Source organism: Nipponia nippon, unplaced genomic scaffold, assembly GCF_047370975.1.
Source record: "Nipponia nippon isolate SJK-2023a ecotype South Korea unplaced genomic scaffold, ASM4737097v1 scaffold_6, whole genome shotgun sequence".
In the NCBI taxonomy this organism is placed as follows: Eukaryota; Metazoa; Chordata; class Aves; order Pelecaniformes; family Threskiornithidae; genus Nipponia; species Nipponia nippon.
The window spans coordinates 36,547,315-36,559,530 of NW_028262380.1; the positions used below are offsets into that span (position 1 = coordinate 36,547,315).

The 12,216-nt window shown below is 47.1% G+C and overlaps 1 protein-coding gene across 1 annotated transcript in view; it reads left to right on the forward strand.

Annotated features, from left to right (window-relative positions):
- Nucleotides 1-324: 324 nt before the first annotated feature.
- Nucleotides 325-12,216, forward strand: part of ENPP6 (ectonucleotide pyrophosphatase/phosphodiesterase 6) — a 33,309-nt gene continuing 21,417 nt past the window's right edge. The window contains exons 1-2 of the mRNA XM_009474816.2: nt 325-755; nt 10,884-11,063. Coding sequence (XP_009473091.2) covers nt 494-755; nt 10,884-11,063 — 442 coding nt within the window. The 5' untranslated portion in view covers nt 325-493. The remainder of the gene's footprint in view (nt 756-10,883; nt 11,064-12,216) is intronic.

Genomic DNA, 12,216 nt, shown 5'->3' on the forward strand with positions numbered 1-12,216 from the left:
CCCCCTCTCCGGGAGACCCCTGCAAGCCGCAGCCCTGACATGGAGCTGGGCTGGCTGGTGAGACCCCGCTGCGGGCAGCGGTGGGAGCGTGGCTGGGCACTGCGCCCTCTCCTCGCCCAGGGCCATCAGGCAGCGTCCCCTGGCTCACCCTCCCTCGGGTGGGTCTGTGGAGCCTCCTGACAGGCTCCAGTTACTTTTGCACCGTGTTTTCCCCACCGCTGCAAAGCATTTTTTCTGTAGCTGGGACGTACTGAGCCCTCCCCTCCTCTCGCTGGCTGGATGGAAGTTAATCATCTGCTTGCAATTAACCTGTGACCTCCCACACCCGTGGCGTGCATGGGGCAGTGCTGTAGCTTTAACGCAGGCAGTGGCAGCGGGCGGTAGGAGAGCAGTGCCAGGACAGCAGTGCCAGGACAGCAGTGCCAGGGCCAGCCCTGACGCTGCTGCAGATCCCTCGCTCCTGCCCGGCCTGGCCCTGGCAGCGTTGCCCGCCATGGCCATGGGCAGCCGCAGCCTCCTCGCCACCCTCCTCGCCGCCGCTCTCGCCTCCCTCCTGCCGCTCCCTGCCACCCCCTCGAGCCACCGCAAGCTCCTGGTGTTCCTGCTCGATGGCTTTCGCTTTGACTACATCGATGACAGCGAGCTGGAGGGTCTGCCGGGCTTTCGGGACATTGTGAACATGGGGGTGAAGGTGGATTACATGACCCCAGACTTCCCCAGTCTCTCCTACCCAAATTACTACACGTTGATGACAGGTGAGTACTTGCGTTTCTGTGATGTGATGCTTCTTGGAGCTGCCAGCTCCCTGTGCCGAAGTGGAGGGCAGCTCCCCATGACTTTTTCCTTCAAAGATGATGTAAAAATAACACAAGCAGTGCTTTTAGCTGTGAGTTTAAAAGCACCGAGGCATTACAGCTCAGTATTGCTTGTCTGAAACCTGCTCTGAACTTGGAAAAGCCACTTGGAGCTCAGTTTTGAAGCTCTTTTGAAGCCCTTTGCTCTCCCGCGGTGCTGCTGGGTCCTTACCTGCTGCCACCGCTGCAGCATGGCTGCCCGGGGCTCCCCGGTGGGAGCGCTGGTGGGGGCTGCTGTATATAGAACATAAAAATGAGTGGGAAATGCATGGAAAATGAATACAGAGCCTGCTCACAGACTTTGCAGTTAATAAAAAGATGTGTAAACTGGGGGTGGCTAAGAGAAGAACTTATTTTCCGCCTGCAGGTCTGTTTTGGTAAGTTCAGCATTAAATTTCTTTTTAAACTTAACAGACTTTCTGCTTTCACAGGTCCCTGTCTTAACATTGCCCTAAGTCCTTATATCTGTAAGATAACCTGAATTAGACAACTAGAAAGACATTAAGGATTTTTGCTTTTGCTCCCCTATGCTTTTCCTTTTTCTGACTGCCCAGGAGAGGCTTTCAGAAAATTGGGAGGATAGTCATAATTTTCATGATGCTGATTTCCTTTTAATCTAAACGGAGCAACACATGATTACAGTGAAACTAGGAAGGTGCACAGAGTACAGCTGAGCCCTTCGCATCAGAGAAAGACACCCTGGAAACAACATTTAAGTCAAAAAAAAAAAAAACAAACCAAAAAAAACAAACCAAAGAAACAGAAAAGTTTTTCTTGAGTTTCTGATTGGATTTTTCTCCAGAGTTATTTACCAAACAAGACCTTCCAGCTAATGGGGAGTTAGAAAATCTGTCCTCTCCGAAGATACATGGTATCGTCTGCTGTCCTCAGAAAAATACAATGCCCAGCAGTCCATATACTGCTTTCTGGGAAAGCGAATAGATGCCATTGTAAGACAAAAATCTGACATCAGTTGTGCCCAGCTTGTTTTGAAATGGCTTAACCCCTTCCTCCCTCTCTTGGGAGAGAAACGCCTTTCTCCTGCTCATCTCTGAACGGAAAAGAGTACAAAACTGTCACAGGGTTTTTTTCATGAGTTGGTGCAAATGCATGGATGCAGAGCAAATGTCACGACTGAAAATAGAGGTATCACTCCACTGTGGACCTTGCGCTTTAGGTGTATGTAGGCAAATGGGCTTAGCGCTTCCTGTGTAAAAAAGCCTTCAGATGAAGTTGTTAAAGAAAACAGGAAAGCGACTGCTTTCTCTCCTTACCACATTTAATCATCACTCCTATTAAGTGTGTATGCGTAGAGTGAAGTCTATAAGCAGCATTTCAAGGAGTTTTGGAAACATCCTATTTTGTACTCACAAAGAAGGAGTTTTGTTTTAGATGATGAAACACCACTACTAGACTTTTCACATTTTTAGGGCACCAGAGTTTCTACACCACAGCTTGAAGCAATGAGACAATCTATGAGACCAAACTCAACTCTTCTTGCAAGTCTCCTGGCCTTCATGATGAGGATCTCAATGCAGATACAACTTACCGGCGAATAACAATTCACCTTCATAACACATGAGTCACAGCAGTGTTAAATAGGTCAGGAAACAACCAGGGACCAAGTTCAGGTGATGAACATGCCCAAAGGAAGATCCAAGACTGCACTTTAACCCTCAGGGTGTTAGTGGACCCTGTGGCTGTGTCCTGGCATGACAGCAGGATAAATCCCATGGCTGCACTCCCAATGCCATGGTGCAGTCTCCACAGAAAGGAGGTGTCACATTTTAGGTGATGGTGGGGTTAGGAGCGTGGGGCATGCAGCAAACATAGCGTTAGCTGTGCTCAGTCTGTACATGTTTGATTCGCAAAGCTGGGACAGCTTTTGCAAAAAATGCAGCATGGCAAGGTGACAGCATCGTGCCGTAGCGACCTGCTTAGGGACTGGCAAGTTACCGTCTCCCCATCGTTGCTCTACAGGCACGGGAAAGCTTACATTGCATGTCACCAGTCATGAATCTCCTCTGCGGGGTGGGGGTGGGGAGGAAGGGGACATGACTGTAACTGGTTTTGCTTCTGTTTGCAACTGGAATGTGTGGGACTTAAATGTTGACACAGTTTCTTCTGGGAAATCAGGGACCACAAGGACAAGGTATTCTTCATGTCTTACCCTACACTGCTGCTTCATGAGCTGTTAAGAAACTCACATTTTAACCTCCAAACTGCCATATTTTAGCATTTGTGAATGAGGTTTCATAGTATACTGTCTTTTTTCAGCTCGATCAGCTTAAGAAATTTCTGGCCCCACCAGAAACGGTTGCAATGGGCAACTAGCAAGCAATAGCATGCAGCGCAGCTGCCTGATTACCTGCAGGATCTTCTAGTCATTATATGTTACTTTACTGGTGATTTCAAGAGGACAGCCTAACTGAATTTAATATTCATGAGAAATAGCAAGTTTACTGAGATTTTGAAAGCTATAACCAAATAGATGCAACCATAACTGATGACCAAGAGCCATGTATCTAAAAACAACTAACTAATATATGCTAATGTGAAGCATACCCCATTTTGCTGACACTAGGTGCTAGGTGAAGCACAGACACAGTGGGAGGAATAGGGCCCAACCTAAGTAAACAAAATGGATAAATTTTGGAAGGGAAGTGGGGGGAGGGAGGTGACTTGCCTGTGGTCATGCAGTGCTGCAGGGCGATGGCAGAGCTCTCCATGGGTCCCCCTCCTACTTAAATCCGCTGCTGCTGTTAACCTATGAGAAGATATTTGCTGGAGCTTCCCCGAATGACACAGAAAGCCTCAGCCCAAAGCCTGGGGCCTGCCTAGAGGTCTTTTCCCTTCCTCCGTATCTACATCAATTATGAGAAAGAAAACCAGAGCATAGCAACAAGACGAATGCTAATGGTTTGGCTTCCTCATGTAAAGTCACCCAGTGATTCAGAGCTCGGGGAGAAGCTCCAGTCTCCCTGCAAGCCAGGGCATGGCATCATGACCTGCTGTTTGCTTGAAGAACCACCAAACAACAGCCAAGTCAGTACTGGAGCAAAGGGATCTTGCTCACGTGCAACCGGAGAAGTTGTTACAAAAATCTGGTGGTGTGCAAGGTAGCCCGAGAATGTACACTGGCTTAAAATCCAACTCTCTGAAAAGCAATATTCTTTAACAACTTTATTCATGCCATGTTTCTCAGTTTTGGCTTCCACAGTGGTGTAAAGACTGGTTCTTGGGTGGTTGGGTTGTTTTCTGAGCTGCTAGACTGAATCCTACCTGGTGTACTAGCTCTCCATGCTCCAGTTATGATATTGCAGTTGTTGACCTGAAAGGCGTAGCATAAAACAGTGAATTAGGTAAAAAAGAGCTGTTGCTGCTGACACGTGTTTGAGAGAGCTTTGTGGGGCTTGGCAAGGGAGGGAAGGAGTCCAAATACACATAACCCAAAAGACTCACTTAATCACACCATGTGCTGTTTGTTTTGCAAAGACCACAAGCCACCTCAGGTTTTCATCCTGTGGGGAGCTTGTAATATTTCCCTTTCCCTGTCTCAGCCTGGTTCTGCAGGGAGCTCTCACGCCAAGCTAAATGGAAAGTCTGAGGTCTCCCTGTAACCGCTGCAAGCACGACTTACTGCTTCGGAGCCCTTCATGCCATATCTCTCGAGAAAGGCTGCTCATGCTGAGGAGTTTGGGTCTCCCTCGCCTGCCAGTCTGCAGGCGTTGGGGGGCTGCCGGGGCACCCCCTGCACCCCAGATCCCCTGGAGCCACCTCAGCTCAGGGCATGCGGGGGCCCCTCTTTTTCCAGCCCCAGTCAGCATAAACACAGGTAGACGGTATCACATCTGAGCTGGAAACTCGGAGAGGATTTATTTTCCAAGATCCTAACAGCAAATGAGGTCTTTTCTGGCAGGTCCCCCGTGAGGACGCGCCAGCCGCCCGGTCAGCTGTGCAGCCTCACGTCCAAGAGCCGTATTTCTCTTGGCCTCCACGGGAAGCGGAGGGAGTCTCTGCTCGCAGAGGTGGGTGGGTGGGTGGGGAGCTGCTTGGAGAGGAGCCGGTGAGGGGCCTCCATGTCCCTCTTTGGACAGGACCTGATCTTAAATACTTGGCAGAGATGCTGTGAGGTCCCATGAAGCTTGCGGGATGGAGGAGGAGGTTGAACAGAGGATGTTTCAGGTCTCCTGAACCCCAAGGTGAGGCCTGTGGTCTTTGCAGGGCTGTCCCACACTTGCCGTAACACAGCGACGGCATGTTTGGGGCTTCTCTAATAAACAGGGGTGGTGTGTGGTGTTTTCCCAGCCACTGCAGCTCAGCCCTGCGTGTGCCATTGCCTTGTCCCCTGCACGGCAGGAGGGAGAGGGGCAACACGGCAGAGGTCCCAGTCGGTCAAGGTCTGCCCTGCCAGACTGAAGGTTTCACCCACGTCCTCTGCTTCTGCCATCCTTCCTCCACCCCTCACCCTTAGTGTTGGCATACTTGACTGCTGAGGGGCTTTGGTGGATGATGTTACGGTCTGATAAATAGCCAGTCTGCTTCTGTTTTCCCCTGAGCACAGCAAATCTGGATGCACACTGCGCCCCATTTATTCCACGCTTTCTGGGAGCAAATGTCCTTTGGGCTCCCACCCCTGGAGTCCTCTGGGGTCTGGCTGATGTCCACACATACTAGTACATTTACTGTTTGCTGTGAGAGGTCTCCTGGTTTACAGCATAGCATCTCCACTCTTCGTCCACTCGGTACCGGGAGGAAGCCCCATCTGGTGATGGCTCTAGCAGATGCCTCTTTTCTGCTGCCTGGTTAACAGCATCCAGACTCCAGTCTGGTCCAGGAAGGGATGCTGACAATTTCTGTTTAGCAGTGAAGCAAGTTTTTAACTACATAAACAATACCTGCATATTGTCTGAGGCATAAAAAAATGGAGGGATAGGAGTACAACAGATAAGTTTATCGTCAGTACACATGAACTGAAACTATCTCAACTTCACTGTCCAAGCTGAAAATAAAGCCAGAAGGACACAAAGAGCATGATGAGTGACAAGGGAATAGGGTTTTTTCTTTTTGCTCCTCTTTTAACCACCACAGATGCCAGCAGCAGCAAAGATTTAAAAGATTCTGTTCGTGACATACAATTTTTAAATCAATAGCTTCTTCTTTTTCTTGGATTCAGTAGCCTTCTATTTCTGAAATTGTGGGTTGGGAAGCAAAAGAGCATGAAGAAGTCTGTGGTAATACTATTACCTGGCAGGGAAGAGGTACTATCCTAGCAAGGACAGGCTGGAGAAGAGAGAGGGAACCGGGAGGGTTTTTCATTTTCACATCCTTCATCTTGCTTTGTTTACTCACCGCCTACAGGAAGACTGCAATGCCAAGTGCCAAGATTTTTCTCTTTCACACATACACAAAATGTTGTAAAAATCTGTGTTTGCTTTCTACCAGTTAAAAAAAATGGAAACACTTTCAAAGTGGAGAACCAAAAGTTTTCTCTAACACAAGTTCATATGCTACAAATTGAAGCACAGAGTTTTTTCCTTCTTACTAGCTACAACCTCACAGCTCACAACTAGTATACCTGCTACCATCTATTAGCAGCAGTAAGTGGACATTCACGTATCCAGGTATTTCTTTGCCCAGAGCTGAAGTCACAGCTGATGAACAGAAAACTGCCGGAGGCTCGTACTCTCTCTAACGGTGCAGGCAGCAGCTTTGCCCATCGTTTCGTTCAGGCCCTCTGTAGTGCTTGGAGCTGCGGTGCCCTCAAGCTGTACCCAGCTGTGGGTGGTCAGGGGTCCCAGCGTGGTCCCTCAGCCCACCACTGCAACTCAGTTCAGGAGACCAAGCAACAGCTCGGAGCACCTGCTCTCCAGGGCCACAAGACCTGCCTTCCCACACAAGCAAGCATCCAAAGCCTAAGCTGGGTGCTTTGGAAGCAATTTTTGTGCACCCCAGCCCTGGCCCTATTATGAAAGCATTGAATTAAGAGTTTCACGCTCTTATTAGATGAATCACCTTCAGGTAAAAAAGATAATGCTGTGTGTAGCAGAGATTTTTCTGTGCCTTTTGATGGGATCCTACTTGGATCGCAAAGTCTCGCCTGATGTAGGCTAAGGTGTTTCTGCTTTGGATCTGTCTGTTTCTGATCAGTCCTTGGGGACAGCAACACCACAATATCTGCTCTGGAGTGGGAATATGGTGCTTGCAACTTTAAAGTCCTGCTCTCTTCCTCCTCATGGCAGGCAGCATGAGCGGAGCATTTCTCAGGGCAAGTCATCCAGCAGGTCTCCAGGGGGGCTGGAAGTGGGGTGAGGAGCTGATAAATGAGCAGGTCTGGGTCAGCATTTAGGTGACTCTTCAAGCAAGGGAATAGTGGATGAAAGACATTGTGGGGAGGGAAGGAAGGGGAGAAAGGGAACTGCATGTCTCACTTTGGCTGTTAAAACCTACCTACCTTATGCATGCGCAGCTGTTTGCCTGGAGGAACTTTTAACCCTTTCCCAGCCTATATAGCCCCATGGCAGCCTGTGCTTGCATCTGCCCTCCTGGCTCTTGTCACTTCCTGAGGAGTGGGGACATCATGGTGGGACATGGGAGGAAAGGTCTCACTGTAGCAGCAGCAAAGCATGCATATAATACTGCATAGTACAGTACATTAGCTAAATGCAGGTACTTATGTTTGTCATCAGGTGGATACCACATGGGTACAGATTATGGTACCTTTGCTGCATTGGCTAATATACACCCCATGGGTTCTCTGATAAATCTTATTTGCTCAGTGCAGAGATGGTTTACTTCTGTTTTGTTGCCCGATGCACCAGGTATAGCATTGTGCATCTGCCACACACTGCCTCTCTTATAAAAAAAAGATCATTGAGTGTTTCAGGAGAGCATTTTCTCTTGCAGATTTAGACGCGGGTGGTCCCCGCATGATATATCGTGCCTACTGGTGATCCTACGCGATGTCCCTGCAGTCAGTGAAAGACCACCAAAGAAAGAAGAGGTCATTCCTGTAACAAATGCTACAGCAGCACACGGTCTGGTTTCCAGATCTCACGTACAGTCAATGTAGGGTGCACAGTACTCGGCGTCACTGTGCTGTTGTTGTGGGTGGCCAAGTGGCTGCGTGTTTTGTTGGATTTTTTTTATTTCATCTTTGTTTTGCATAGATTCATTTGAATGCTGACAAAAGTGCCTGGAGACATGGGAATGTGCTTTAGACAAAGCCAATGCTGTAAGAATTGTAGTGTCCAAGTAAGCTGTAGCACACAGACTTGCAAATGCTTTTGCTGGCTCTCTTCCAGAAGGATACAGCAGTTACCATATTCCTGGGAACTATACCCTCTTTGTTTTCCTCTGTTGCTTGAGGAAGGGGTGCTCTCTACTACAATTGCAGTGAGTTTAACTAATGGCATCTGTATGCTGAAATCGCTTTTTGCCCTGTTTCTACTTTTGTAACTCTTAAGATAATGTTTGATTACAGAGGAAAGCTGCAGTAATGGAAGCAATAATAAATTCAGCATGTTATGGTGACTGTCTAACACCATGTTGCTATTTTGATAATCATTGAAAAGGAGATTATAAAAGGTGATTTTCTCAGGATGGAGAAAATAACTTACAACAGGGGATGTAAGGAACTCGGGTTGTATAGGTGACTCGAAAGACATTTGAGAAGTGACCTTAATTCTGTGTATGAGTGTTTCTGAGGAGGAGAAATGCCAGCTATCACAGGGCTTTTTAATCTAGTGAGCAAGGCACAGAATAGCCATGGTTGAAGATTAACAAAGGTCAAAAATAAAATTAGAGACCAGGCATACTTTTTGAACAGTGTTTAGTGATGATAAATATTGGGATGAGCAACCCAAGAAAGAGACTGATTAGTTGGGCACTGATATTTCCCAAGGAGGTCAGGAGTCTTTCTGGGACACAGGCTTCAGGCAAGCAGATGTGAGCGGCTCCAGGCAGCATTAAATGGTCATGTCTTTTGGTCTGTCTGCTCATCTGATGTTCCCTTCTGGCCCTGTGAACCCGGGATGTCTGCAATGAAAATTGATGCCTTATAGTCTTCTAGGCATCTTTTTCAATATAAAAAGGGAGAGTTGGAGTCCATGGAAGAATGAACTTGTCTGATGTGGTGATCAGAAGAATACTGTCCTCTGTGTTAGTGCACACAGTTAATTAAACTTCCCAACAACACTACAAAGAACAATCTCCGTTCTGTTCCTTAAAGAGGTGGGCAAACTGACAGCAGACCTTAAATCCTGTAGGGAGCTTGCATCATCAGCAGCTGGAGCTCATTGTTGCTATATGAAGACTACACCATACATCACACAGATATGTGACCTAACAGCTTCAGGACCAACCTGCAGGTGTCCCAGGCTGGCACCAGTTGCTTGCCTGAAGTTTAGCAGGTTGATACATGCTCAGGAGTACATGGACTTCAAGAAGCTGAAGAGATGGGATTGTCCTCTAAGTAGGAAGGCTGCGTTTTTGATGCACTACGGAGGCTTCCTTCTAGCTCTTTTTAGACTTACAGAGAAGAACAAACTTGGCAGCCTAAAGCGGACAAGTTACTGCTCATCCAATCCACCAGTTTTCCTATAGTAAACCTGTTTGGTTTAATATGGTGAATAGTGACTGCCACAAATTGAGACTTTTCTGCGCTGGGGAGGAGGAAATGTTTTGCATAATTGAAATACTTTATAGTAGGGAAGGAGAGTTCAAAATCCTTTTCAGTGTCACATGTACCCAAAGTGTACAGAGTCCTCGGCTCAAAATGGTGCCTTTTCAAAACAAGCATACCAAGGTTATTTCAGGTCTGATCACCATGCTCAGTCTCACAATAATCAAAGCCTGTTTTCTGGATCCTTGCAATATCATGACTCACCAGCTAATGATGACAGTGTCTCACACATGCATCAGTTGTTGCTTTTTAAGATATGGAAATCGTGAACTCCCGGTACAACTTAATCTTCAACATTTCTTTTCCCATTTTTGTTAATTCACCTGCAGATTAACTCTTAAAATACAGTATCTTCTCTTCTGACAATGACAAGAAGTGGAAGACATCTCTCAGCTATTATATACTAGTTTCTTCTGACATAAAGTTGCCCAAGGGCCCCCAAGACGCAGTAAGAGGGCTGAAAATGTCAGATGAAATGATTGCTGTCCCCACAACCAAGAACAAAGTGTGTTCATTAAAAAAAAAAGTACTAATAATAACAGAAAATAAAAGTAATATATAAAGGTTTTAGCCTGTTTTTTGCTTGTGTGCGGAAAAACAATGTGCACTACGGATAAAGGAGAGGGGAAATGTGAGTTTCCCTAATTTTATTCTACGTTTCCGGATTGTGCTCTTACCCCTTCCCATTCACAGACTGCTTCTCGCAGCCTTCTGGGTCTGTGTGCTGGCAGGTACCTTAAAATGGCTTCAGACTTGGCAGATGTTTTGTGTGTAGAAGGAACCAGGCGTCAGCCAAACATGTGGCATCCGCGCGGGCTGCCGCTGCCGTGGTTTGTGTGTGTGGACTGGGTACGGCATGTTGAGCAGGCCACAGGGTGTGGGATTTGTTTCTTCTGGCCTCAGCTGTCTAGAAGTTGGCTGTCTGAAGCTAAGCAAATGATGTGATCTTTCTCTACAATTAATAGAGAGCAATATGCACCTCCAGAAGATAACTCCACCCAGATACCTTAGATGCCTGTCTTAGGATGGCATGAATTGCTCTCTAGAGGTGCCTTTTCTTCTCCATTGACTGTGAAGGGAACACAGGAGGCTGACAAGCTTCAGCAACTAACTTTTAGATGGCTGAACTGGGGAATATAGAGAGCTACCTGGAGGACCTCAATAAAAGGTGACAGAGTCAAGAAGATCGTTATGAGCGGTTGCAAGGTAAGAGGTCCCTGAGTTCAAATCAGGGCTTTTCAGCTGATTTGCTGGATGATCCAGTGGTAGCAGTGGTGGTGCTGGTGGCATCCTTCTGCTGGAGAACACCAATCTGATTGTGCTGTTTTTTTTCTCCACCCCTGAAGGTCGCCACTGTGAGGTCCATCAGATGATAGGCAACTACATGTGGGACCAAAAAACAAACCTATCTTTTGATATTGGAGTGAATAAAGAAAGCCTGCTGCCTCTCTGGTGGAATGGATCGGAGCCTTTGTGGGTCACAATGATGAAAGAGAAAAAGAACGTTTTCATGTACTACTGGCCAGGTTAGTATGTCAAAAGTTGCTACCATCTTAACGGTGCATCTTTACATCTAAGCACTCCATATGCTGCAGGATGGCTTTTTAATACAGTTCTGAAATATAGACGAGAATTATGAGTGCTTTACTAACCACACATAGAAATTAATTACCTTTTCTTAGGCCATGACAACTTGCATATGCTTAGAAAGGAAAAGACTGAAGTGTCACTGGAGGTAGCTTTCCACCAAACGTTACCTTCATGGGGGAGCTGGCTTGCAGAGCATCTCCTCCTTCACCAGTTGCTCATTACTCTTCCCCACCTGTAGCTTCTGCTGTGCTGCATGGTTGCTCAATGAGTGGTTCATGGAGCAACACTGTAGACCATGTCACTGATCAAAGTTAAACAGCAACCATCCTCCCCCAGTGCTTGTTTGGTTTTAACCTGGAAATTAGTAGCTGAGAGCTGAAGCGGGGGCGGGGGGGGGGGGTCGGGGGGTCATGACAGCAAAACACAGCTGAAAGCAAAGCATCCTTTGGTGAGCTGGAGTGAGCACTCTTCTCCTCCGCCTTCATCATTAACTCAGTTGAGGTCCCAGTTGCTCTGAGTCTGAGCCATTCATTTGGAGGGACTTGGCCTTTCCATTCCTCATTTGTTGGATATTGGACCACTGAAATCACTAGGGATGTGTAATATAACAAGTCTTTTTTAACAAATAGGAGCATGCTCTTAGGCTGTCCATTTAGGGACCCACATGGAAATAAATGTTCCAGCTGTGCAGCCAGACCAAATCCTTTGCGAGGTACCCAGCTTCTCAACTTTTTGACCTTTTAACTCTGCTGCCTAAGCAGTATGCAAATATCCTCCTATGTGTAACTGCAGGCTAGAGGACCACATGTTGGAAGAGCTGTACTGAACGCAGCCAGTGCCAATGGGTAGGGCAGCGGCAGCTGACTCACGCTATGGGCTCCTGGCCAGCTTGTCTTCTGCATCCCAAAGCACGTGTGCCTGGTCATGGCCTTTCCATGTAATGTGACTAATAGCATCCCAGAAAAAAAGGCCACAGTTCTCAGGAAAGGGAAGAAGAGCGAACCAAGATGAAAAACATTGAAAAACCATCCAGAATGTTTCTACAGTACTGAAGAATGACGAGATTGGAGGGTGACACTATTGCTTTAT